This window comes from Juglans regia, chromosome 9 (assembly GCF_001411555.2).
Source record: "Juglans regia cultivar Chandler chromosome 9, Walnut 2.0, whole genome shotgun sequence".
In the NCBI taxonomy this organism is placed as follows: Eukaryota; Viridiplantae; Streptophyta; class Magnoliopsida; order Fagales; family Juglandaceae; genus Juglans; species Juglans regia.
In genome coordinates, this window is record NC_049909.1 from 15,253,751 (window position 1) to 15,281,107 (window position 27,357).

General features: G+C 33.8%; 2 protein-coding genes across 4 annotated transcripts; one reads left to right on the forward strand and one right to left on the reverse strand.

Annotated features, from left to right (window-relative positions):
- Positions 1-8,991: 8,991 nt before the first annotated feature.
- On the reverse strand, positions 8,992-11,183 carry LOC108994431. Of its 3 annotated transcripts, XM_018969648.2 has the most exons (4): positions 10,169-11,183; positions 9,977-10,048; positions 9,772-9,817; positions 8,994-9,422 (listed from the first exon to the last, which is right to left on the reverse strand). In XM_018969648.2, exons 1-3 carry the CDS (start codon positions 10,853-10,855, stop codon positions 9,812-9,814), a joined length of 765 nt encoding a protein of 254 aa, XP_018825193.1. In that variant the 5' UTR covers positions 10,856-11,183; the 3' UTR covers positions 8,994-9,422; positions 9,772-9,811. The 3 variants fall into 3 exon arrangements, with proteins under 3 accessions (XP_035550040.1, XP_018825193.1, XP_018825194.1); XM_035694147.1 differs by lacking the exon at positions 9,772-9,817 and having other exon boundaries at positions 8,992-9,422; positions 10,169-11,182; XM_018969649.2 differs by lacking the exons at positions 8,994-9,422; positions 9,772-9,817 and adding an exon at positions 9,856-9,898 and having other exon boundaries at positions 10,169-11,181.
- A 5,996-nt stretch (positions 11,184-17,179) lies between these two features.
- LOC108994350 (E3 ubiquitin-protein ligase HOS1-like) lies at positions 17,180-26,920 on the forward strand. Its single transcript, XM_018969503.2, has 10 exons — positions 17,180-17,493; positions 18,437-18,827; positions 19,104-19,238; positions 19,357-19,532; positions 19,996-20,400; positions 20,498-20,656; positions 23,110-23,613; positions 24,503-24,640; positions 25,476-26,176; positions 26,324-26,920. Exons 1-10 carry the CDS (start codon positions 17,401-17,403, stop codon positions 26,496-26,498), a joined length of 2,877 nt encoding a protein of 958 aa, XP_018825048.1. The 5' UTR covers positions 17,180-17,400; the 3' UTR covers positions 26,499-26,920.
- Positions 26,921-27,357: the final 437 nt, after the last annotated feature.

The window sequence follows — 27,357 nt, forward strand, 5'->3', positions numbered from 1 at the left end:
TACACTAAAATCAGCACAAAAAAGAAAAGACACCAACAACATGAGTTACTTTCCTCCAAAAGGTGTGGAGGGAGATATAGATGTGGATGTAGATGTAGATCTATTCTTCATTTCTTCATAAACTTCCTTTTGAAGTGTTTGAAAGTAGTCATATTGCATTGCATTCATACCATCTAGATCTAATTTCATGATCTCTATATCAACCTTCTTCTTCTTAAGTGCAAGTAATGACATCCGATCTCTTTCGGCCTTGATGACCGCTTCTCTCCTCTCCACCATACACATAGTTCTATCCTCAGTCATGCGACTTAAAGTTTTATTAAACTCAGCATCTTCAGCTTTTCTAGACTTCCTCTTTCTCACTCTTCTTGTCTAGCGGTCTTTCATAAATGATCTCGACGTTGTCATCAGGAGTGTCATTTGCTAGCGAGGTTGAGGCATTACTGGTTGGACGTCTCCCAAGTGGTTTCCTCCTCGTGTTCATCATTGACATATGTTGTTGCCATTTTAGTTGGTATCGTAATAGACACCAACAATGTTCCATGGTATACTTTGCCCTCTCACTCTCCTTAAACAATATTTTTGCCTTCTCAAGCTTAAATGAGCCAAGTGATTATGTTAGAGAAAAAAAAAATGTCCAGCACTAAAAAACATCTCATCTCATCTCATCTCATCATTACAACTTTCTCAAATCCCCACACAAAATAAAATAAACAATTCAACTTTTTCAAATCCCAAAACAACAATAATATTAAAAAATATATTCTAATAATATTTTATTCAACTTTTTAACTTTAATCTCAACTCATCTTATCTCATCTCATCTCATCTCTGAAAACAAACGAGACCTAAATTATTACCTTGTCCTGCTCTGTGGCACCACTAGGATGTAGTGACTCTACTTGGGCAACAGCAGCACAAAATTTATTTGTACATTTTTTGATACATTGTCATCGATTGGTCAATGAGCCATCAAAACGAAATTGGTTGTTTGGTTTTTTATATTGATTATAATATTGACCTATTCTCTCCCACATTTGAGTATGTTTTTGGTCAGTTTCGTGTAAAGCATCAATAGTAATGTTTAGCCAAGCTGAAACAAGGAGGGTGTCCTCCTCCACAGTGAAAGACACACCTCGAAGAGTTTTTTTAGAGGGTGCCCATTCTTTTACCTGAGCGTGAATGTAAAGCTTGGACCAAAACATTATCATCTATACTATTGAACGGGATGTTGCCTTCCTCATGTCCACCACTTTGTAAGAGGGTGGTGAAGAAAGGATCCTCATCAAACGGGGTGCTGCCTTCCTCATGTCCACCACCTAAGCTTCGGAGAAGCAGATCGGCGAGAGAAATGGGGGGTTTTGGATGTTTCCGACGAGAGTAGGAGTGTGGTGGTGCAATGGCGCGGTGATGCGGTGCCGTTGTTGCCAAAGAGACGTGGGGTGGTGATGCGGTGGGGGGTCTCTCTGGTCGAAGACAAGATACTCGGGTTTTGGTGGGAAGGGCGTCTGGTTTTTGAGAGGGAAGAGAGAAAGAAGTTGATGGAAAAAAAGTGAGTGAAAAATAATTGATATAAAATGTATTTGATGAATGAACAATTCATTTCAAATTTGGAAATTATTTTAGAAGTGACTTTAGCTAAATTCTAATTATTTGGAATTTAGCTATTCTAATGTGATCACATTTTATGGTTTAATAGCTAAATCTTCAATGGATTTAGCTTTTAGCTAATCCATTAAGAATGCTCTAAGGACCGGTCCGATTGTTATTAGCCAAATAACAGTCTGCCAATCACATAGTTACACGTATGACTTCCACCACACTTATCCTAAACCAGCAAACATCAGAAAAGGGCAATCTCTCTTCTGCGCGATTTCAACTCGAAGGAACTCCCCTCGCACCCCCTTCATCGAATCTCAACCCGAAAGAACTCTCCACGAATCGCGTTGGCTTCGTCGAATCTCAACCCGAAGGAGAACTCCCCACGAATTGCAAATCGCACCCCCTTTGTCGAAGCTCAACCTGAAAGAAATCCAGAACCACTGAATCCACCAGTCCATCGATGTTGACCCTTCTCCTCAAACCACAATTTGTCAAATGTATTTGATTTTAAGAAAATTTTTCGTTCTTGTTGTTGTGAATAATCGAATCGTTTGAGATAAAAGCTTACAAAAATGGATTGAACAAACCAAAGAAGTTTGGTATAAAAAGAAAAAAATGAAGAATCGTTGGTATAAAGGAAGAGAAGGTGTTCGATCGCCGAATTTGGAACTGAATCGATGGTAGGGGCGCAAACAGTGGATCTCCGTCGCATGGGTTGGGTAAGGGAGTTTCTGGGGATGAGGCTTTGGTGGAAGAGGGAAGAAGAAAAGGGGAGGACCTGCCGCACCGTGAGAAATATTGCACCATGAGACACACGCTCAGGGTCGAGTTCCTGCCGCACCGTGAAGTCAAGCTTCGTTGCAGCTCTTAGTCAATCTCCATCGCACAGGTTGGGTAGGGGAATTTTTGGGGTTGGGGGCTTTGGTAGAAGAGGGAAAAAGAACAAATGCAAATGGGGCTCGTGTCTTAGACAGTGCAAATGAGAAATGGGCTAGCTTGATTATCTATGGTCTAGCGTATTTCTCTTTCAGTGTTTTTCTTACGTATCTTAAGTTAAATGGAGGGCTGTTTTTGTAGGATTAACAGACGAACCGATATGAAGCGCTTCTCTTTATAAATTGTATTTGTCATTCAATAAAAGCTCTCACATTGAATTATACATATTTGAGCCAAAATAATCTAATTATTATTATTAATTTTTTGCCTAGCATTATTATTTTTTATATATTTTACATTTAGCACCTACTACATAAGATCTCTGAAGGAGAGTAGGCGGAGAGAGACAAAATTAATCTTGTTGGTGGGGAGAGAGAGAGAGAGTGTGTGTGTGGAAAAGAGAAAAAATTAATAAAATAGTATTTGTAGAGTGAAAAGTGCATCTGCAAAAATGTATTAGCACTATTCATAACTATGAAAATATTTACATATGCATAATCCAATATAGTCAATTGAATGGTCTAGTTATGTAATTATGTGTTTGTATTTGCATATACATAAACCAATGACAATGCTTAACAGATGAAAAAATTAACTATAATGCAAAATAATTATTGTTTATTTTTTCCTATCTTCCAGTTATATGCACGGATAAGATGATAGATGATTTCGACTTTACAACAATAATGAATATAAAGAAAATAAACCTTCACTTTGCTCTAAACAGATAACTATCACCAAAAAATAAAAAACTGTCTCTAGCGTGATGATGTAGCTTTTGAACAATTTTCAAAAGAACAATGGGAAATATCAATTAAGGTTGCGTTTGGGTAGTCAATATATCTTAGTATTTTTTAAGTATTATCGTACTATTAGAAATATTTTACATGTTAAAAAATTTAAAATACTCTCAATGAGATCCACAAACCCACTTCAATCTCTACTCATAACTATTCACAAACATTCTATAATATTTATTACTATTATATATAAATAAAAATAAAATCAATATAATATTTATCACTATTAAATATAAATAAAAAATAAAATCACTATAATATTTATCACTATTATATATAAATAAAAAATAAAATCAATAATATTTATCACTATTATATATAAATTAAAATTAAAATCAATAATATTGGTCACTATTAAATATAAATAAAAAATAAAATCACTACAATATTTATCACTATTATATATAAATAAAAAATAAAATCACTACAATATTTATCACTATTAAATATAAATAAAAATGAAATCACTATAATATTTATCACTATTATATATAAATAAAAAATAAAATCAATAATATTTATCATTATTATATATAAATAAAAAATAAAATCACTACAATATTTATCACTATTAAATATAAATAAAAATAAAATCACTACAATATTTATCACTATTAAATATAAATATAAAATAAAATGACTATAATATTTATCACTATTATATATAAATAAAAAATAAAATCACTATAATATTTAAATAAAAAATAACATTACTATAATATTTATCACTATTATATATATGAAAATAAAATCATTATAATATTTATCACTATTATATATATGAAAATAAAATCATTATAATATTTATCACTATTATATATATGAAAATAAAATCATTATAATATTTATCACTATTATTTATAAATTAAAAATAAAATCATTATAATATTTATCATTACTATATATAAAAACAAAATAAAATCACTATAATATTTGTTAATATTAAAAAATCACTATAATAAAATCACTATAATATTTATGGGATCCACATCTTTTTCAATTACCTATCCAAAAGTCAACAACTCAATATACTTCACACATCCAAACAATTCAAAATACTCTCAATGGGACCCACAAATTCACTCAAATCTCTACTCATAACTATTTATAAATATTCTCAATACTTCTCAAGTATTCTCACTATCCAAACGTACCCTAAAGTCTTCAGATAAATAAGATGAGATGAAATATTTTATTAAAAATTAAATAAAATATTAGTATAATATAATTTTTATTTTGAGATTTGAAAACGTTAAATTATTTATTATACTTTGTGTTGGAGTTTAGAAAAATTATAATAATTTTATAAAATAAAATAAAATAAGATGAGATAATTTAATTTTGTATAACGAAACCAACTCTTAATAAGTTAATGATTATAGGAGTTCATGACGATCTCTTCCCGATTAATATGTAGTTTTTGAGGCTATAATACAATGGGTGGTCAATGACTCTATAGTCTAACAAATCATCCGGTATTTTGAAATTTGGACAATGTTGACTTGGACCACCTAGTGCATTTTTAAAAAGATTGATCATAATCATCACCTGCTCAAGACATCATGATGGAATATACGGAGCAACATGAGTCGAACAAAAGAAGTCATTAATTCCTTGCAGCCTCCATAGAGTTGGTATCATTCCTAAAACTTACGTGCAAGCAAGATTTGTATGCCCTTAATATTGTAATATTACTCCTAAACTACTAGGAAATTATATTATAGTTGAGTAATTTAGTTCTAAAAATGGGTGGTTTGCATGCCTCTTGAGTTGAGTCCCTGCCCCTTAAAGGCTCAAACTTAAATCGCCACGAAAGGCCTTCTACTCATTTAACCAAATAAATTTAAAAAATAAATATTACAAAAAAATAAATTTAAAAACTAGTATTGCTTGATATGATACGTTAGATAGTAGAGTTATTCTATTTTCAAGCTGGTGTATAGAACACACAATTCACATCACATAAATGGTAAGATTTGATTTGTAATATTCAAATTTTAAAATTTTTTTTCTAAATCAAATTATATCATATAAGTATTTTACTAGTTGTATTATCCAGAACGGCTTATAAATAGAATTTTTCTAGATAGTATAGTTTTTTTAGTGTAAGTAAATATGATGTATTACATCTGGACATGTTAGTTTGTCAATTTTAAATCATTGGTTTGCATTATAATCCCCTACAGGGCAACTATGAAACTATCAAATAATAACTTAACCATTCGAGCCTTTGTAGTGATATGGAATAGTCTAAACAACAGGCCGCCTAAAAGTAATTAAATGATTATGATAATATTTGGATAGTGAGATGATATGAAATAATTTTATATGAAAGTTGAATAAAATATTATTAGAATATTATTTTTTAATATTATTATTGTTTTGAGATTTAAAAAAAGTTGAATTATTTATTATATTTTGTGTGAGAATTTAAAAAAAGTTATAATGATGAGATAAAATGAAATATTTTCACTATCCAGGAATGAAAAATCCGTGATGCATAAAGTCAACCCTGATAGATACCATGACCCAAAACAGTACGGTAAGCTCTATGAGAGATCATAAGGTCCAACAATCATATAGAACCGTAACACCTTGAGACATAAATAAACAACAGAGATCATACATACAACACCAAGAATGCCATAACTGGGAAAGAAAGAATTAACATGAAGGTCGACGTTTCAGCCCTACAGCAATATGTTACATGTGTTCATAACCTGATATATGAGAGACTGACTCAAGTAGGGGATCAAATTGCTTGCCCCAATTCATCAAGGACCAATCAGGATGAGATTTGGAACTTTGTGGTAATCAAGAAATAATGATTATGTAGATGACAATTGATTCCACAATCACAATATAGCAATAGTCTCTAGATCCTTTCACTTCTATTGATGAATGCAGATGAATCAACAACTAAAGCGGTCATACATACAGAGAAATAAACAACAGCAAAGGTGACAGCATTGTTTTTTAGATGGTCATGGTCATAATTTTTGCCATTCTGTTTGTTGAATTTCAACAAAGGACCACCAAGCCAGGAATCATGAAGAGGCTTTTGGATAAATGCCATTTGATGTCGAACTCATAAAAAGAATGGGGAGTGGAACTTCAAGTTTAATTTACTCTCCGCATTGAAACAAAACAAATAAGCACAAAGTAGATAGTTTAACCATCAGATCTTAAATTACCAAAAGCAGGAGCTTCAAGATCATGCACCTTCTTTGTGCTGAATAAATCTCAAAGAAACTTCCATAATTCTTGCTGTCTTCTACTTTCTGTAGAACATATCCACATGATCCACATATTGCAGTAAAGATTTTTTTTTTCTTTACAATTATGATACAATATAATAGCATTGAGTAATTAGGTTCCACAGCAACCTTATCAAATAGAGAGAGAGAGAGAGAGAGAGAGAGAGTAATACAACGATACAAAATTTATCATCGCAGGGATAACAACAGGACTGTCTGCTTGTTGAATATATTATGTATTATTAGCTAGCTCATAGAATTACTAGATTACTATTCTTATACTTGCCTTCTCGATCACCATAAACCATTTTAGTAAACAGGCACAATTACATATATATGAGAATGTAACTATTTCTCTGTCCTTGACAAGATTTCACAAACACTTCACAGGCCTCAGAGAGGAGGAAAAAACAGAGAGAGAGAGAGAGACAAGACTATTGACCTAAGAAGAATAGATCCAATTGTGCTTGCATGGAATATCTGTGCTGGAGGAAAAAAATGAGGCACCAAGTAAAAATGGCTGTGTCTAATCTCACTCTCATATGCCATCGCAAACACATATGAACCCCCAAAGGGCTTTGCGTTTGCCTAGGTTAGGATTAGGCTCCATGGCCGCCCTTCATGTCACAAAAAGAACCACATTACATCAAATCATCAACGTTCCCTCAAAATGTGGCATGGCATCAAATCAAATACTAGGCACTAATACAAAATTGGTTAATAATAAAATAGGTGAAAAGAGCATAACTTTGAGAGCAATGATTTTTTTTATTGGCACTAGGTGTTTGAGAACAGCGTCTTGACTAATCTTAGGGGTGCACAGGCCCTCGGCAAGGAGTGTCCCGCAAGTGCACAGCGGGTAATTCAAGGGGAGAATCCCATGGCCCCTAAGAATTTTTTGCAACCAAGAGGATTCAAACATTTTGAGAGCCATGATTATCCCCAGCAATACCATTAGAGGAGTGAGAGGTTTAGGATTTTCAGATGTTAAATCATCTTCTTATGCCATCTCACCATTTTGGGGAACCTCTCTCCCCAACATCCCAATTTATCACCAAGATTGGAGAAAGAAAAAAGGACATGAAATTTCTGCATGCCGCAATTCAGGTTGATGAAATTACCTATTCCACCATTTATGCACTAATCACTGCGAAGCCAGAAGCAATCTACATTTTGTCATCACGATACATACATTCCGTATGGCACATATGTTAGTTCAACAATAAAGCAAACTCAAAGGCAGAAACAGTTCAACATGGGATACATGGGGTCATATTCACTCATGAATATTCTGAACTGGGTATAGCCAAGAAAGTCGGTACAGAGACAGTAGTTTGCATTTGAATGACTTCCCACCTCTCCCTTTTCAAAGGAGTGAGCCAGGAAGAAAATCAATGAAAATGGTGATGCAAAGAAGGGAACTCAAGTCCTATCTCAAATTTTACCACCACAGACTCACATAAGCTAGATGGCAACCTGCATGGCAAAATTATAATGTGGAAAAGAAACACATGCACAATCTTCAAGGGCTTCAGGGGTTATGTTCTGGAATTAATTTACTTTACACTTTTCTTAATTAATTGCTTTAGTTGGATTACCAAGATCCTAATCATGGAGCACATCAAGATTCCTCAAATCTACTAAACATCCCAAGAAGGTTTATCAGAACCACAACTCTGCAAGGTGCCGTCCACATTATTATACCGACTGGAAACTAAAACAAGAATGTGTAAACTACAAGAATCTGCCAGCACCCCTGAACATCAGAAATTTAAAACCCATTACATGACTGAAATGTTTAACTTGTTAATATTATAAGCTATCTGCTTGTTTAGAATACGGCACACCAACTACCACCTTATAGGCCCAACCAAGAAAGCTCGGGTCCAAACAAGGGCTAAGCGCAACCTATACAGCTCCCATAGAAAATAAACTGTGATGGCGTACAGGGTAATGTGGGCACATCCTTGGCGTGCCAATATTGAAAGGATTGAGTGCCAAAGTAAATCCCACAAAAGACAAAGGAAGTGATCATTCCCCCACCAATCTAGACAAATCCTGGCAAGACGGGTGTTCATGACAATATTCACCCACATGGGGAACCTCCTACATTTAGAGGGTAAGGGCAATAGATTTAGGTAAGCACGTATCCCACCATTGATGCTAAGATTGTTCCAGAAAAATAGTGGGAGCTTTGTTACCCTTTCCCCATTAACTGACTTATTGTCAAAGGTTCCCTACTTGGTGAATCACCAAGATCGCCTCTCCTTTTTCTTTTTTTTCAAGAAGGCATTCAAGGTACCAGCAATTCAGAATGTGAACATACAGAGGTGCTTGTAGTTAACATATAAACGTTCAACCTCATCAAGGTTTCCCCTTGATGAAGCTCAATTAAAGGGGAATAGCTCTTTGAACCAAGGGAGAAAGCAGTGCCCAAAAATATTGTATCAAGTAATGGTTTTGCAACATTTCTACATGATCGATAACGCTCTAAAAAGGGAAAGAGATACACATTAAAAATATCCATATTCATTCCACCATATGTTCAAGGCTATAGCTAAAACCACTTAGCACATGTAAAAACCAGCTAAACTAGACCCCTGCAAAGTGCGCAACACAAAATGATAAAATAAATGGAACGCAAAGAAATCAGATCTCTCTGTTCTTTTTTCTTTTTCATTTTCTTCTTTCCATTGATAACTTGATTTCCTCTTTTTTACAAAATGCAGCTGCATTATACCTCCAATCAGTACTATATTTTGCAGAAGAAATGTCCCTAACCTTCCAAGCTTTTCACAAAATCACGATTTCCTGTGATCATCTACCTCTGCAAAGCCCATCATCAAACTATTAGCTTCCTTTCGAAACATATAAGTATATAATGAACAAGAATTTAAGAATGAGTAAATACATTAATAAAACCCAGAAATTTCAAGAACAGATTGGAAAAACAAAACTTTCAGGCACAGGCACAGGCACAGGCACGCGCGCGGGGACACAGAAGGTCTAGACCTTTGTATCCGGAATTGAAGCAAGCAGAGTCAGGGGTAAAAGGAATTAAAGGAAACATGAAGCGGAGCACATCTACCTCTGCCATAACACACAGAGAGAGAGAGAGAGACAGAGAGAGACAGAGAGAGAGAGAGAGAGACAGAGACAGAGACAGAGATTCTGACCTGTGTATCATAAATTTAAGTAGGCATGAGCAAAGCATATCTACCTCTGCAATAAGGAAGACGAGAAATTTTTAGCTTTGAATCACAAAAATCAACAAAGGTAGGCATGAGCAAAGCATATCTACCTCTGCAATAAGGAAGAAAATAAATTTTTAGCTTTGAATCACAAAAATCAACAAAGACAATTTGATGGTAAACTGGTAACCTTCGCCGGAGCTTCAGTCACCCGATAAGAATCAGCTGTTGTCCCCACCAACCACAGCCCAGGGAAAACACTCTGGAAAAAAAACATGAATTTATCAGCCACCACACCAAAACCCAAGGCCATCAACAGGAATCAAACAGTGAGAGATATGTGTGTGTGTGTGTGGAGAGAGAGAGAGAGAGAGAGTTTTACGTCGAGCTGCTTCTGGACATTCTTGGGTCGCTTCCTGGGCCGGCGAGCTGGCCTGTACCCAGTCATGACAAAAATGTCCTCCTCGATCTCATCCTTGGATAGCGCGATCCAGAATCTCCTCTTTTCCTTCTTCTTCTCCATGCTCTGTGATTCCGCCACCATACCCCGCAGCCGCAGCGACTTCGGCTGCGTGTTCTCGCTCTGTTGCTGCTGAGCCGCGGGAATCGCAAGCACCGCACTCCCCGTATTCTCCGCAGGCAGCTCCATCATCGCGCTCCTCTGAACAGCCTTCCTCGGCCTCAAGTTCCACGGCTTCTGCGCAGCTTCCTCGACAGCGGCTTCGGCTTCGGTTTCAGCTTTCTCCTCCTCCTCCTCCTCCTCCTCTGCAGGTTCCATCTTCCTCTGCCTGAAGTCGCCATCGCCTTCTGCGCCGCTCTCTACTCGGTCCGGCTTCTGAGACCTGTCGGTGAGGGAGCAAGGAGAGAAGCCGAATCGGTTGCGCGATGAGCGGGATCCGAAGCGAGTGGACGGGTCGAAGTCGTGATAGTCGGAGTCGGGCTCTGATGAAGCCGGGGAGAGGGGACGGCGGCAGCGGGTGGTGGAGTTGGTGTGGCTCTTGCCTCCCCATTTCAAGAATGGGAGGGAGAAGTTGTGGAGCGGCTGAGACTTCACCGGTGCCGTGGCCATTTACATATAACAAAGCCTTCCGTCCAATATCTGTCTATATATATATATACTTCGTGCAATAATTTCGATATATATATATGTATAACTCGATCCCTTCCCTTCCTCCCTGCGTAACTTTTTCTGTGAAACTCTTGAGGCTTAAGCCACGAACATCAACATATATTTCAAGGTGTTCCTCGAGGAAAAGGAAGAGAAAACCCTAAGGCACCACACAGACACAGGTGGAGGTGGTATGGTGGAGACGAAGACGTTCGCTAGAGAGAGAGAGAGAGAGAGAGAGAGTATGTATAATAGCTGTGGCCGGTACCTGCGTATAACAAAGAGGGGGAAAGGGAGACAGGGAGAGTTGGTTACATTCTATGTCTACGATTTCACTACCATTTTACCCACTCCGTCCCGGCTTTCTTTCTGTATTTCCCTCCATGTCCTTCTGCGTGGACCACTGACCAGCCCTGAAAATGTCCACGCCATGGTCTTCAGACTCTTCCTAGGGTTTTTTTTTTTTTTTTTGAGCTTGAATTGTTTTTAGAGAATATTGCTTTTTTAAAAAAAAAAAAATTCCATCTGATCATTTTCAAACATAATTTCCCACTATTTATTAGCATTAATTTATTTGAAAAAAATTCATGCACAATATTTTTACCACTCGATCGTAAGTTTAAGATATTTTTATAATTTATAAAATAGTTATGAGAAGTATCATCATTTAAAAAAAAAAAAAAAAAACCTCTTCGTTTTATAAAATTCTCTTTATTTAAAAAGTGAAAAATAATTGTAAAACTAAATTGATCATTCTTTTTAGAAAAAACTAAACAAAACTAAGACATTAGAAGAATTTTAAAAATTCGAGAAGAATTTACAGCTCGTTTGAAGAGTGAAATAAGATGAGATGATTTTATATAAATTAAATAAAATATTATTTTTTAATATTATTATTATTTTAAAATTTAAAAAAATTAAATTTTTTATTATAATTTATATAAAAATTTAAAAAATTTATAATTATAAGATGATTTCTATATCGAAACGAGCCATTAATGAAGCACAATACTTCTACAAACATGAAAAAACACAACAGAATATCTTCCCAAGTTGGCAACCAAGCTTTCACGGCCTAACTACTTCAAATAGAAGAAAAATATTGTTCTTCCGTCATTTTCAATGTATCAGTTCGATACATTACATTTTAAGTGAATTTTCATCAAATAATTAACATATAAAATTGTTTAAAATATATATATATATTTTTTTTTATACAACGGAGGTAGGAAATTTCGAATCCAGATTTTCCATTTACAGAACAAACTCATATCCAAAAAAATTTATAATAAAAATCAATATGCTCCCAACAAAATGCATACAAAAGTTTCTCCATGATTGTAGAATCTCAAGAAGTTAACATCTCCAAACATATCTTACTTCTATTTTATAGTCTCGTTTGTATTCGTAACTCATCTCAACTAATCTTAATTCATTTCATCTCATCATTACAATTTTTTTAAATTCTCACACAAAATATAATAAATAATTCAACTTTTTTAAATTTCAAAACAATTTTTCTAAATTTCTACACAAAATATAACAAATAATTTAATTTTTATTTTATTATTCACAAATCATCTCAATCCATCTCAACTCATATCTGAATCCAAACCAATCCATCTTCCCATTTATGTTTCTCAAAGAGACTTCCTCTGACCTCTTTATCTTCACTATCCATAAGAGTAATGATTCGTTTATATCTAAAATATGCAATTTTCGTTCAAGTTATTTTAAAATAAAATGTGAAATTTACTTGAAAAGACTCGTTTTTTATAATCGGACTCATCTTTTTCAAAATATCTTTTAAGAGATTTACATATCTTAGAACATTACTCTTTCTATAATCAAGAGCATACATTTGCATGGAAAAACTCAATTCACACATGAAATAGAGAGATGTTGCTATTATTTGGTAGGAGATCTAAACCAAGGGAGCATACATTAGAGTTAAAATTAAGTGTTCAAATAAAAGGAAAATAAAACTTAAGAAATAATTCGTTTAAATTAAAAATAATAAATTTTTTAATTAAAATAAAATTTTTAAGTTATTTTATTTTATTTTTTATAATTTATGTTCGTTGTGGCGCGTGATGCATTTGTTATTAGTGACTGCGTGACTTATATGCCGTGTGATAAGGATTTCATTACTAAGTCTAAAGAAGGTATTATGGAATGATTAAGCTTCGTTTGGAATCCTAATTAATCCTAACTCATTTCAACTAATCATTATAATTTATTCAAATTTTAATATAAAATATAATAAATAATTTAACTTTTTCAAATCTCAAAATAATAATAATAATAATAAATAATATTTTAACATCTCAATTCAACTCAGTTCAACATCCAAACGTAAATGTCGAAATTTAAGATTCGTGGAGTAATTTGGTGGAACTAGAGAAAATATTTTAATATGCAACCCTTTAAAAATCAAACACTCTATATACAGTTATTTTTGTGTATTTCTTATATATTTTATTAATGTGATTAGTCACATTATTTTTTAATATAAAATAATTTTTTTGACCAATAACATTATAGTCTTCAAAGAGTACATAAAAATGAGTGTATATAATAAAATTCTTTAAAAACTAACTATATATTTTTAATATGTATTGCGATCGAATTAATTATAACATCATAATATGAGAAGTGAGTGTGCAGTTTTTATTAAATATTGAGAAATGTTATATCTACGAAGAATTTTTCATAAAAATAATTGTATAAATTAGAGTAATTTTAGTTGATATGTTAAATTTATTTTATAATAAAAATAATTTGACAAATTATATTAAATCAGAAAATTACTTTTATGAATGTTTTTTAAGGATAAAGTATTTATATAAAAAATAATTTAATTGATAACAGTTTAAAATTCGGTACATTCTCTAAATATTGGTTTGAAATTCCCAAGTACAGATGAAATTACTTTTTAATGGCTTACTGCCGAGGAGGCGACGTGGGTCCCAGATGATGAAATCAACACGGTGGTATGAAGCGTAAGATTACCGATTACGGCCGTTCGGATTTAAAATTCACCATTATAATTTTTTTTTAATTTATATATAAAATATAATAAATAATTTAAATTTTTTAAAATTTTTTAAAATTTTAAAATAATAATATTATTAAAAATAATACTTTATTTAATTAATTTAAAATCATCTTAAATGTCATTTGGATTCAAAGATAAATTAAAATGAATAATAAATAGTAATGAAATGAATTGTAAAAATAATAAAATTTATGAATTAAAATTATTAAATAATAATAAAATAAATTAAAATAAAGTGTGAATACAAACAAACCTAATTTATCCTTAAATCCAAACGACAAAGAGATTGTTTGACTTTTTTGTATGATTTGGTGAGAAACGTGGGTTTGATGGTAAATGCGGTTGAATTGCATCGTACTAATAAGGCAGTGCAGGGTGTAGAGAGCGTGGCGCGTTGCGTCGAATTTGAGGTCTTTGAAGCCATTTTGATAATTTATTTTCAAAATATTATATTTATAAATAAATATTATATTTATATGCATGCAATCTTTTTTAGGCTTTGTCTGGATAATTAATTGATTTTAATTCATCTCATTTTACTATAATTTTTTTAAATTTTTAAATAAAATATAATAAGTTTTTGTTTGAGATTGTGATAAAGTCTTAAACAGTGTTTAAGTAACCTAATTATATTATTTTAGTGTTACATATTAAAATAAATTTTAATCTCAAATTAGCTAAAAATACATTTGAGAGAAATTACATTTTAGTGATTTTCCTTAGTCGTATTTTTTTGGATAATGCAGAATATAATTCGAGTTATAAAAAGATTATTAATGGGCGAAAATATCCGTTAAAATTTAAGATAATTACAACTTTTAAACTTTTAAAAATATTTTCATAATTTTTAAAAAATTAAATAATTGTCATTTCTATATCAAAAAATACTTTTTTTAATTTGTTTCTAAATAAATGTATCATGTTTGAAAGTGCTTTAAACACCTGGTTACCAAATAATAAATAACTTTTTAATAGTATTACTTATCATTTAAGCCATAAGCCCTAAATTATAAGTTATATTTCTCACCGCAATCTTAAATATGTACTAAACAATTCAAAATTTTTAAATTTAAAATAATAATAAAATTAAAAACTATTTTCTAATAATATTTTATTCAATTTTCAACTCTCATCCCATCTCATATCAACACAACTCACAATTTTAACTTCCCCTAAGTGTTCACAATCTTTAACATAATTATGTTACAAATTATGAGTATTTTTGTAAAATAACTTATAAAAATAACATCTTTTTACATAAACACTTTAAATTTAAAATATAATTATATAAATAATTAGTAAAAGTGTTATATGTGTACCGTTACGCTTTTTACATTGCCGATATGACAAGGTTTGTTTTACATGATATAATTGTAAGTCTCTTACTGATATGATATATTTGTACAGAAATTTATGGACTTTTTAATCAGCTACTACTTTTTATTGTATTTACCTGATATCCCATATTTTTGTTTTTAATAAATAATTATTTGTGTTAAAATAACTTTTTAATAACCAATTTCACAAATTACAATATAAAGCATCTCAAAATATTTTTATTTAAACAACCTCATTCTACTCAATATTTATCAATTTTATGAGAAATCACTATCACCATATATATATATATATTTTATTTTTATTTTTCAAGAAAAAATTTCACAGTAAACATGAGAAATCTTGTGATGTGACTTGGATTAGCGTTCCTGAAAATATATAGGTAGAGATTACATAAAATTAAATTTATAAATTGATGTGATTTCATGAATTCCGTTATCTTTACTTTATAATAAAATAAAATTTATAATTTGTAAATTGTAAATTTATTTTTATATAATATTTTTATGACTAAAATATTTATCAAATTAATATTGAAATCTCTTTTTGTTGATGGCACCTCCATGGGTGACCCTACTCCGAGAAGGTTTGACATCTCCCACATGATTGTATTATGTTTCCCATCAACTCCTTGGGCTCCATGAGTGGCCCGCCCTCACACGGCGGAGGGTCGTGGGTGAAGTTGGAGACAGGAAGATCTTGATGGGATGCGTGTGCGACAAATGGCAGTGGATAACCCGGTTTAGCTCGCATATTTGAATCCAAACCGGTCCTCAATAACCAAGATTGCATTGCTTGCACGCAACCAATTCCTTTTCCTCATCTTTTAATGGCTGTAAACATGATTAAAAAATACATAAAAACAAAGCAAAGGCTTATGAAAAATTGCTATATGATATATCATGGAGGGGTTCTAACCTCTTTAGATCAAAACACTATATAAGAAAGAAAAATATTTCTTCCCCTCTTCATGAATGTATGTTTTTATTTTAGTTTTATTTATATTTCTTACTTCATTATGTAACTTGAAAATAAACGTGTTAATTTTAAGAATGATAATGATACCCTTACACTTTCTTTATTATTATTTTACTATTCAGATATTTTTTTTTACTATTTGAATCTAAATTAAAAATTTCAGAATATGATTTTCTTGCAAAATTAAAAAAAAAAATTCAATCAACAAACATAATCATATAAATTAATTCAAAATAAATTCAATTTTATAAAAATTGACTTTCTTTTGAAATGTATTCAATTTTGGAAGTCAATTTTTATAAAATTGAATTTATTTTAAATTAATTTACATGATTATGTTAATTGGTTAAATTTATCTTCTTCTAAATTTTACAAGAATGTCATATTATGAGATTTTTAATTCAGATTCAAAGAGTAAAAGGGAAAATAAATAGTTGAATAGTAAACCAGTAGTAAATGAGCTGTAAAGATATCATTACCCTTTTAAGAATATTAGGTAGTCAATATTGAAATATTCATAGCTAAATTATATTGTTAAAAATAAATCGGAATTATTCTATTTTCATATTAGTATTTTCATACTGGAAGTCATAATATTTAATTTATATAATTTTAATGTTAAAATTTATATCTTAAATTAAATTATATCATATAAGTATTTTTCAACTTGAGAATACAATTTTTCATAACTAAAATTAACCAAATTTTAGAGATGTTTCTTGTATTTAGGCCAATGGTTAACTATAGATATGGAAAAAGAAAAGAAAAGAAATAGAAAGGATTTTGATTAAGGTCCAAAGACAATCAAAGTGGGTTGGGCTGGATTGGCCCAACATACCAGCTCGTCAGGGTCATCCCTAAAATTCAGCCGTCCAACTTGCAGCCATGAACGTGGATGTATGCGATGCAAAATTACTGCAAAATGGCTCCCGGACTTGAATTTGGAACCTGAAACAAGGACCCAAGGGGCCAAGCCCTAGAAAATATTTCTCGCTCTCTCTTTTCAAATCTCTCTCTCTGAGAAGTTCATGTGAGCACCAATGACGTCCTTCACTAAGCCCTAAAGTTCTCCTCTCGGTTTCTTTACTCATTTGGGGTTTTGGAACAATCAGCTCTCGACACTCTCCGAGAAATGGACCGGAGACCCAACGGTCCAACTGCACTTTCAGCCGCCACAAGATCGGCTTCTCCTCCGCAACCGAACTACCATAGCCGAGCTGTTCGGGTACTCATTCTGTTTGACCCTATACATGCTTATATAGATCCACATCCTAATATTCTAGCTGCTTGTCTTTATGGGAATTCTTTGCTGCTTTTCTTTATTTGCTTCTCTTTTTCTCGCTATTTTCTTTTTGTTGTAGAAAAAGCAGTAGAAGTTGTTCTTGTTTTGATGGGTTTTAGAATCAATTATATTGAAAAGAGCAGCAGAATGGGTTAGCTCACTGGTGATTAGTGGTGCTTTTGTCCAACGTAAAACAATGATTTCGGCTTAAGTATATAAATTCGTACCCTTTTGGGTTGTTACCTACATAGCATAGACTAACGAAAAACTTAGCTGAAACTTTTGGGTTTTCGTGTGCATTACGCCATGGAGATCAGTTGGCGGTTGAAAATTCTAGAGTTTAGTAGTCTGGCATTTTTCAGTTCTTTAGGCCTTGTTTGATTACGCAGATGAGATGAGAGTTGAATAAAATATTATAAGAATATATTCTTATAAAAAAAATATATTGTTAGAATATAATTTTTTTTTTTGAGATTTGAAAAAGTTGAATTGTGGAAGTTTGCAAAAGTTGTAAAGATTAGATGAGATGAGATGAGATCGTTTGTGAAAACAAACGAAGTTTCGCTCACATGGTTCTTATATGTTTGTTTGCAACATACGTCAATAGTGGTTGAAATGTTCTTGTATGAAGACCAATTGGCGGTTTTTACCTGTCTTTTGCGGTTATTAATAAATTATACTTTTAAAAAAAATCTGGCTCTGAAATGTTCCCATTCATAAGTAGTAGCAGTAAGATGGGTATCACATTAACAGTTTACTATTTCATGTTTCCATTGTATAGAATGGACCATAACATAACGTGCTGCTACTTCCAAAAAAAAAGTACGCCTTTTGTAATGCGATTAATTCATGAGAAACTATACATAGCTTCTTATTTCAATTTCAGGAAGCATTGGAACACTTGGCATCCATTGACCTGTTTGAGTTGTGTGATGAAGCAAAAGTTGAACATTGTCGGGCAACTAGAGACTTGAGAAGCTGTGGACGCTACGTACACAATACTTTGATCTCCTGTGGACATGCCTCTTTATGTGAAGAGTGTAGTCAAAGGTGTGATCTTTGCCCCATATGTAGAATCCCACTGCCAAAGAATGGTAATAGACTGCGGCTCCGCCTTTACTATGAGTGCATACAAGCTGGCCTCATCTCCAAAAGAGCTGATGAGAGATTTCAAGAGATGGAAGATGGGGACAAGCAACTAACTGCTGATGTCCAACGTCTCTATTCTTTGTTTGATGTTGCCCTGGAGAATAACTTAGTTTCTTTGATTTGCCATTGTATCCTTCATAGCAAGATTAATATCTTTAACTCTTTTTCTTTTTGGTGGGTGGGGGGTTGGGGGTTTTCTGGGGCTTATACAATAGTAACTCCCTAGAATATAGTAATCCGTTTTTGCCCCTATTTTCTTTACTGGAGAATTTGAACAAGGAGAAAAAATGTAGACGGATAAGTTGATGTTAAATATTCTCCTTGATAGGCTACAAGCAGGTGTAATTTCGTAACATTGTACTGTTGTTCTGTTGAAAGTTCACATTTCTTAACACAGTTCACAGACGTAACAGATGTTTGTATGGATGAAAGTGCCGTGTCTAGTGATCCTGTCATTGCTTTCTTGTTGGATGAAGTGGTTGTCAAGGATTGGTGCAAGAGGACTTTCAAAAACATCACAACAGTACTTCAAGAAATTTGTATCCTTAATGCTTTAGCATATTTTGTTTTTTGGAGCCTATGGTTCTTTTCTGCAGTTGCATGCTTTCCATAATTTAAAATGCATGGCTGCATGCACTTCTTAACATTTATCATTAGATAATATTGAAGTGGAAGGTATGAGATCTAGGTTGAGTTTGCTACTTAAGTTTTCTGTACAGCTGACTGGCATATGTAATGTGCTTGAAGTTCTGGAGTCATCTTTTAAGGGTACTCTTTCAGCACAGCTTCATGACTTGCACCACCTTCAAGAGAGCATATTAAAGACAAAGCAGGTTTTGATTGAGATTTACTTTTACTCACATATATCTACATTTACATTTTGGTTTTAAGACGCCTGTTGTCTTTGTTATGATAGTGATAACAGATTTATTCCTAACAAAAAAACTATTTTATCTAGGTTTGATATGCAGCGTTGATTTTGGAGTCTATGAATTAATAATTTATTGGCTAGTCTTCATATGCCAATATTGAAAAGTGAGTCAAGGTAGAAGTCAAAGCTGATGGGATTGGATAGTTATAGATTATTGTTCTTGTGTATGGCACACATTGTAACTAGGTCCACATATTTTTTTTGTGCCTGGACTGCTGCTTCTACTTTTCTCTGATATTTCTATATCACACCAGTACTTCTTATAAACAGTCTAGTTGGGCTTCTTCAATTAAACTGCTGATTACAATTTCTCTATATCTGCCCATGATCGATTTTTTCTTTTTATACTGGTATTTAATTTTCAGCATATGGAGATAATGATGTGGTGCATAAGACATCAATTTCTGGAGAATGTGAGATCTCGATATACTAATTTCATGTCATGGCGTTTGCTTGTGGATGAACGGAAATCAGCTGCAATTAAGCGTTCATGGCCTGATGCAGTAAATTACTCTGCAGAGCCCTCTAGACAGGATGGTTCCTTGTTCATTGAAGATGCCTTGCTGAATCTTGATACTGAGCAGGGAAATACAGAGGAAACAGCAGGGGAATTAGAAGCTGCATCATTGCTGAAAAGTGGAGTTTTGTCTATTCTCCAGTGCAAGATAGGGGGAGTGGCTGGTTGCTACCCTTTCGAAAATCTTCGAACTGCAGTTGATATACTCTTTTTATGTGGAAGTTCTGACTTGGTGGTTGCAAAGCAAGCGATTGTATCCTTTCTCTTACTTGCATGTATAATGCGTGATTCTGTTGATTGTACAAAATTGTAAGGGTACAGAATCCTTTTGTTCCCTTAATATATTGCAGCTTCTCTATTATCTATTTGATAGACATTGGGAGATGCCTGATGAAACATGGAGACACTTTGTGGAAGATTTTGCTGCCACTTTTAGTATTACCAGGCACTCATTACTGGAATCTTTGATTTTTTATCTGTTGGATGACCACACAGATGAGGCTCTGCAGGTAACATTTTGAAGATGAGTTTGATTGATCATTTGCTTTCTGTCAAGGCATTAGCTGCATTATTTTTTGTTAAATAAAATGAACGCAATAAAAGGCATTAGCTATATTATTAAATGATTTATATCTACAGTCAAACCTCATTTTCAAATTTTGCAGCATAATGAATTTGATAATTCAAATTGTGTTCATTAATTTTGTCATTAGTACTTTTATCTGTGTGATGAGATGGTTTTAGGATGTGATTGATTTTGTATATGATTAGGGTGTGGCACTCTTTCAGGGATGAATCTGAGCAATGAAAGGGTCCCCTATGGTGGGGTAATTGACGAAGTTAAGTTTTGAAGGAGTTATATTATTCTCAAAATTGCCTATCTCCCTATGAAATATCTTGGACTCCCCTTAGGGGCGTCTTTCAAAGCAAAGAGCATTTGGGATGGGGTGGTAGAGAAGGTTGAGCAACGACTTTCAGGATGGAAACGGCTATATCTATCGAGAGGGGGGAGATTAACCCTTATCAAAAACACTCTTTCCAACCTTCCTACTTACTATCTTTCTCTATTTCCATTACCGGTGGGTGTGGCAAACCGGATAGAAAAGTTGTTTAGAGCTTTTTTGTGGGGTGGTATGGAGGAGGAATCCAAATTTCACCTTGTGAGTTGGCAAATGGTGAGCTGTCCATTGGCGAATGGGGGGCTAGGGGTACGAAACTTGTGTTTTCAACAAGGCACTCTTAGGGAAGTGGTTGTGGAGGTATCATAAGGAAGGGAATTCGCTGTGGAGAGAGGTTATTGATCATAAGTATGGTTGTGAGTGGGGGGGATGGTGCTCTAAGGAGGGTAGGGGGTCTTACGGAGTAAGTCTGTGGAAATTCATAAGGAAGGGGTGGAATACCTTTGAAAAACATCTTAAGTTTGAGGTGGGTGATGGAACACGTACCCGCTTTTGGTTCGATGTATGGAGTGGGGTGAGTCCTCTTTGTCTGGCTTTCCCAGTTGCTTTTAATTTGGCTGGAAATCAGGAAGCCCTAGTTTCAGAAGTTCTTTGTCGTGCCAATGGGACGGTCACTTGGAATGTCACTTTTACAAGAAATGCTCAGGACTGGGAATTAGAAGAGCTGGCAGATTTTTACAGTTACTTATTTTCAGCAAAGCTAGGGGCCAATGGGGGAGACCGTATGTTGTGGACTCACACGAGAAAAGAGAAGTTTACTGTTAAATCTTTCTATAAGGTTTTGATAGTCCTACAGCCCACTTTCTTTCCATGGAAGAGAATATGGAAGGTGTTAGTGCCTTCTAAAGTTGCTTTTTTTACTTGGACAGCTGCTCATGGGAAGATATTGACGGTTGACAATTTAAGAAAACGAGGTATGGTGATCATGGAGTGGTGCTACATGTGTAAAAAAAGTGGAGAATCGGTAGATCACTTGCTCTTACATTGTGAGGTGGCTGGGGAGCGTTGGGCTGGTATTCTTAGTAGAGCTGGGCTAAGTTGGGCTATGCCCAAGAGTGTGGTGGACCTATTAGCATGCTGGAATAGGTCTCATAGTAGTGCCCAATTAGCAGCCGTGTGGCGGATGATTCCTTTGTGCTTAATGTGGTGTTTATGGTTAGAAAGGAATGACAGATGTTTTAATAACAAGGAGCGTGCAATGGGGGAAATCTGGAACTTTTTTGTATTCTCTATTTTCCAGTGGTTTTCTGCTATTGTATTGAAGGGGGGGAATGTTCATGAGTTTTTATCTTCTTTCTAGTCTACTAGAATGTAATTAGGTGCCTCTCTTAGTATATTTCCTGTGTACTTGGGCATTGCCTAATTTCATTCACATCAATAAAGATTATTACTTATCAAAAAAAAATATTATTCTCAAAATTTTGGGTTCTGTTGGGGTCCATGGCCCCCCACTTAACCCTGCCCTTGCACTTTTAGAAGTGGCACTTAAATATATCTCAATCGATTGTCTATGAAGGGGAATTCCCCAACTTGTTTTTCTCTTAAGAGAGTTTGAGTTGGAATGGGGGACTTGCAACGTAATAATCTAAAAACCCAGCATAACAATAAGATAGCTGGAAATGACCTGTACGTAGCAAAATAGATAATTGGGAATAAGATGCATTTCTACGAAGTTCTGAATTAGATTTGTGTTCTAGTCTGCTTTGGGTTGATAGTGCTGCTAGTCTAACTCGAACGATTTCATACTGGGATCTTTATTCCACTCCTAATTTCTTGTAGTATGTTATCTTGCTTTTGTTCATACTTTAATAGCTATATTTTAAAGTTACAGCAGGTGAGATTCTAATAACACTATTAAAACACTATTGCCAAGATGTTTTAGTGGTTTGAAATCTCGTGTGAAATGCAGGTGCCTTTCATTGTGGGAGATGACAATATGTACGTGTTTTTTATGCTCTCTACCTTTTGATTGCTAATTATATTTACAAAATCCTATTGCCTAGGAAGCTTGTCGCCTTATTCCAGAGATCTCGGGCCCCACTACTCATCCTAAGATTGCACAAGTATTCTTAGAAAGAAATAATCCGGATGCGGCTCTGATGGTTTTACGCTGGTCTGGGTGTGATGGTGGATTTCAGATGAAACCGGTTTCACTTAGCGAGGCTGTCACCGCTGTTCGGGTGAGGGTGGAGTGTGGACTTCTGACTGAAGCATTTACACACCAGAGAATGCTCTGCACCAAAGTCAAGGAGAAGAAGTCGAAGCATGTACCTTCTGGGAATGCTTCTGATAATATTGAAGGTGAATTCAGGAATTGGGAGAAATGGGTGGAGATATTGGTAACTGAAATCTGTTGCCTTTGTATTCGAAGGAACTTGGTAGATCGAATGATAGAGTTGCCATGGAATTCTGATGAGGAGAAACATATCCACAAGTGCCTGTTGGATTTTACTATTGAAGACACTTCAATAACTACTGGAAATCTTCTTGTTGTATACTATCTTCAGGTATAGAAAAGATTTTTGTACCAGTTTGCGTTGACAAGATTTTAAGTTTGACCTGAAATTGAGTAAATTGAATTAAACGTCTAGCACTATCTTTTTAGTAGGTGACCTCACTAATTTGTTTGAATAGACTACACAATATCCTTCAATTAGAGATATCATGTGGAAGCTCAAGAACTCCATTTTTGCTTCATTTGTTATTCATTTATGTAATCTCATTTATTCAGTGGAAAGACCAAAAAGAAAAAAAAATATTACCACTTTTAAAAAGAATTTACAAATTATATCTTTAAAAAATTTTAAAGTAAAATTCAAATTTGATCATTATTGCATGATAACGTAAGAAGAGTGAAGATTGATGAAAAGGAAGACATGAGGCATCCTCAAGAAGGAAAGATTATAGCCATTGTTGGACTGCCTGCAGAAAGAGGTGCAATTTAAAGATAAATGGATATGAATGAAAGATATATTATTAAATCTTCTTTGTGCTCTAAAATTAATTTCTGGTTTCTGAAAGCCTATATGTTGTCATTAATAAAATAACTTGTGCCTAACCTAATTGGTGGGGATAAGGCTCTATTGTGGAAATCCTTACTGTTTTACTTTCATTGTGTTTTTGTTATTTTTGAGAAAGACCGTTTTACTGCCCAAGGTTAAGATATCTTCATATCTAATTGTTACTGTGAATTTACTGCCTGATGTTATCTATATATCCAATTGGACTCTGGATGATTTGTGAACTTTTTATTTTGCTTGAAGCTTTCTGTTTTTACTTCTTGAAACAAAATGACATTATTTTAGAATGAATTACTGCTTGATTTTGTTAAAATGAGTTGGAAGGATATCTGACTTACAAATTTTGTTTTTTTATTTTTTATTTTTATCATTTCAGCGCTACCGATATACTGAAGCATACCTAGTTGATCTTAAACTTAAGACTCTGGAGCAGGAGTTCATTTCAAACAATTCTGTTGGTGAAGAAGTTTTGGCTAGAATGAGATCAGCAATGGACTGGAGAGGAAGATTAATTGTAAGTTGCATCAACTTTTTAGGCGTAACTACTCGGATTAAGAACATTGCAAAGCTACTTTAGGTTGAAAATGAAATGATCAAAACAATGGTCAAAGGTGGTCGAATAACCATCTAGATGTTATTCGAGTTTAGTGTTATTTCATCAACATTCAAGTTTAGATGTTAAGTAACTATCTAGACTCGTCTAAAATTCTTATAAAAAATCTCGTTGTAATTTCTCTAAATGATTAGCAACCCGATACAAAGAGGGAGAAAAACATAATAAGTTAGTAGATTTGACTAAGAGCTCTTTATCAAAGTTAAGTATCCTCCCTTATATAAGTACAAACTTGTTGTTTAGAGTTTAGAATTGCAACAAATAGATGAACCATGATCTGTCAAGGAGTGCTGTTTAGCTTTCAGAATAATCTGCCAGCAATAGGAATAGGTTAATTTCTCCTGTAAAAAGCATGCTTAAGGTAATGAAGGTAATGTTGATTGAATTTTTGATGCATGAATGTTTAAACAATGCTTTGAAGTCTTGCATTCATGTTAGTAATGTGAAACAAGGCTGGAATTTGTAGAAAACAAGATTTTATGATCTGTTTACATATTGCTAATGTTGCTATATTAGGATTTTGCATAGTCAACGTATGACCTTGCATAGTTTCTTGCCGATTAACTATTTGGCAGTAGTGTAAATCATGCATAAGCATAACCCTGTTTCATGCATCTAGAAGACCTAGGATGACTATGTTCCACATCTATTATTCTCTTCTGTAAGTGATATTGTTCGAGGTAAGATATTTAATTAAAGTGAACTTTTGATTTGGTTGGATTGCTTCTATAAACAGGATAGATGCATGGAGTTGCTGCCAGAAGTCCAGAGGCAACTAGTGAAGTCTGGAAAATTGCCTGAGACTGTTAGTTCTGGTGAAGAAGTTAAAGTGCCAGCAAAATCTGATATTACTGAGGTACAAGAGCCAACATCAACCAGTATTTTGATTCCCTCATTTACCGATTCTTCTCTTTGTCGCGGGATGGATCGTATGAATCCTCCCTTGAGGCCATCTGCTTTTGTAACTCCAACAAGACTACATGGGTCTGTCATAACTCCAACAAGACTACATGGGTCTGTCAACAATCATTACTCTGAACTTGTCAAGCATGATACCCCATCAATTCTACACGGAAGGGGATTAAGACCTATAGGTAGCACCAACAAAGACTCCGAATTGGATGTCACAGTCACTCCTGAAACTCTTCGAGTTAGTCCCATGAATGTGTCGCCATTGAGAGAAATTAACAAGGCTTATTTTGGCAATCTCCAAGACGCCTCGCCAGAAATGGAACACAATGGTTTTATTTACCAATTCCAAAATACTTACAGGGTTAGCTCTAATCGAAAGGGCACACCTGGCAGCAACCATAGCTTGTTTAAAGATTCTGCAGGGGGCTTAAACACAAATTTGTCTGGTAAAAGAATCCAATCTGATAGAGATTATAGACTTTGGAATGCGGTCTCTTCAGATGATCAAATGGACATCTCTCGGAGGTAAAAATCGCTCTCCTAATCCTACTATTTCGGTCTGTTATCCTATTTTGTTGCTCATACTAATTGCAGATACAGAGTTTTTCTTTATGTTCTCCGAATTTCAGCCCCACTGTTATAATGTTATTTACATGAGCTCCTAAATTTCAGTCATGGAGAAAAGAGTTTTGCTGCTGCGGACAGGAATATGAGCGGTGGACAAAGATGGAGATCAGATGAAACCAGCGACGAGGAAGAGGAGCAGAGTCAAGGGGGAAGTATGGGGATGGCTTATCAAACGACTCCCGCAAGAAGAAGTCGGAGAAGCAGACTTACCAAGAGGTGAAGATTGCATCTGCCTATTCTGTAACCTTGACATCCTTGTCCTTTCATGGTGGCTCCTCAGTTTGGTCTGGGAAAAAGCAAACCTGCAATGCTGCAGACATAGTTTGCCTTTCAAGTAAAAGGGTCGTGCTGCTTGAGTTCTGCAGTTTCCATGGATGGGGAGGCTAACAAGTTAAAATATTACTGGTATACAATTGTACCGCCAAATTCAGCAAGGAGATACACGCTTTGACCGGATCATTTGGCTAACGATCGGCGAATAGCTTTTTAGGGAGAACAATCTGTGCAGGGTTAGGAACAATTCTTGTATTTTGTTGAGGAGAAATGTTAGTATGCCGTCTAAGTTTACTCCCTCACTTCTACCGCTCATGTATTTAATTTTTTTTTTTTAATTTAATGATTAAGAAAGTGACTTTTAGTGTATTGATGTATTTATTTTATTTTTTTAAAATATTTAAATATGTTAAAAAATGAAAAGAAAAAGTAAAAAAAATAAAAAGACAAATTTGTGTTAGACAGAATGCCTAACGGTCATTGCTGGGCGGCAGCCTAGCACAAGTAAAAAAAAAAAAATTCCGGTTTGTTAATTTTTTTTGGAGACATTATTATGATACTATTTTTAATGATTGTCTATATAAGGTATTATTAAATTGAAGTTGTAAAGTAGTTAAAAAAATAAATTATGAGCCTCCAATTTTATAAATAGTAGCTCTTCATGTTAAATTTATCATCTTTAATTACATTTGTTAATGTGATAGTGTTACATTTTATGTCACTGTTTATCTAAATAATGAACGTATAAAATTGTTTAAAATGTGTTACATAACAAACTTGATTTAGGATGAGAAGAATAATAAGAT

Excerpts from the sequence above, each read along its gene's own strand:
- LOC108994431 (XM_035694147.1), bottom strand. The coding sequence starts at position 10,855 with ATGGCCACGGCACCGGTGAAGTCTCAGCCGCTCCACAACTTCTCCCTC. Across the intron at positions 10,049-10,168 it reads ATGTCCAGAAGCAGCTCGAC|AGTGTTTTCCCTGGGCTGTG; the intron begins GTAAAACTCTCT and ends TTTTTTTTCCAG.
- LOC108994350 (XM_018969503.2), top strand. The coding sequence starts at position 17,401 with ATGGACCGGAGACCCAACGGTCCAACTGCACTTTCAGCCGCCACAAGA. Across the intron at positions 20,401-20,497 it reads TGGTTGCAAAGCAAGCGATT|CTTCTCTATTATCTATTTGA; the intron begins GTATCCTTTCTC and ends AATATATTGCAG. Across the intron at positions 26,177-26,323 it reads CAAATGGACATCTCTCGGAG|TCATGGAGAAAAGAGTTTTG; the intron begins GTAAAAATCGCT and ends CCTAAATTTCAG.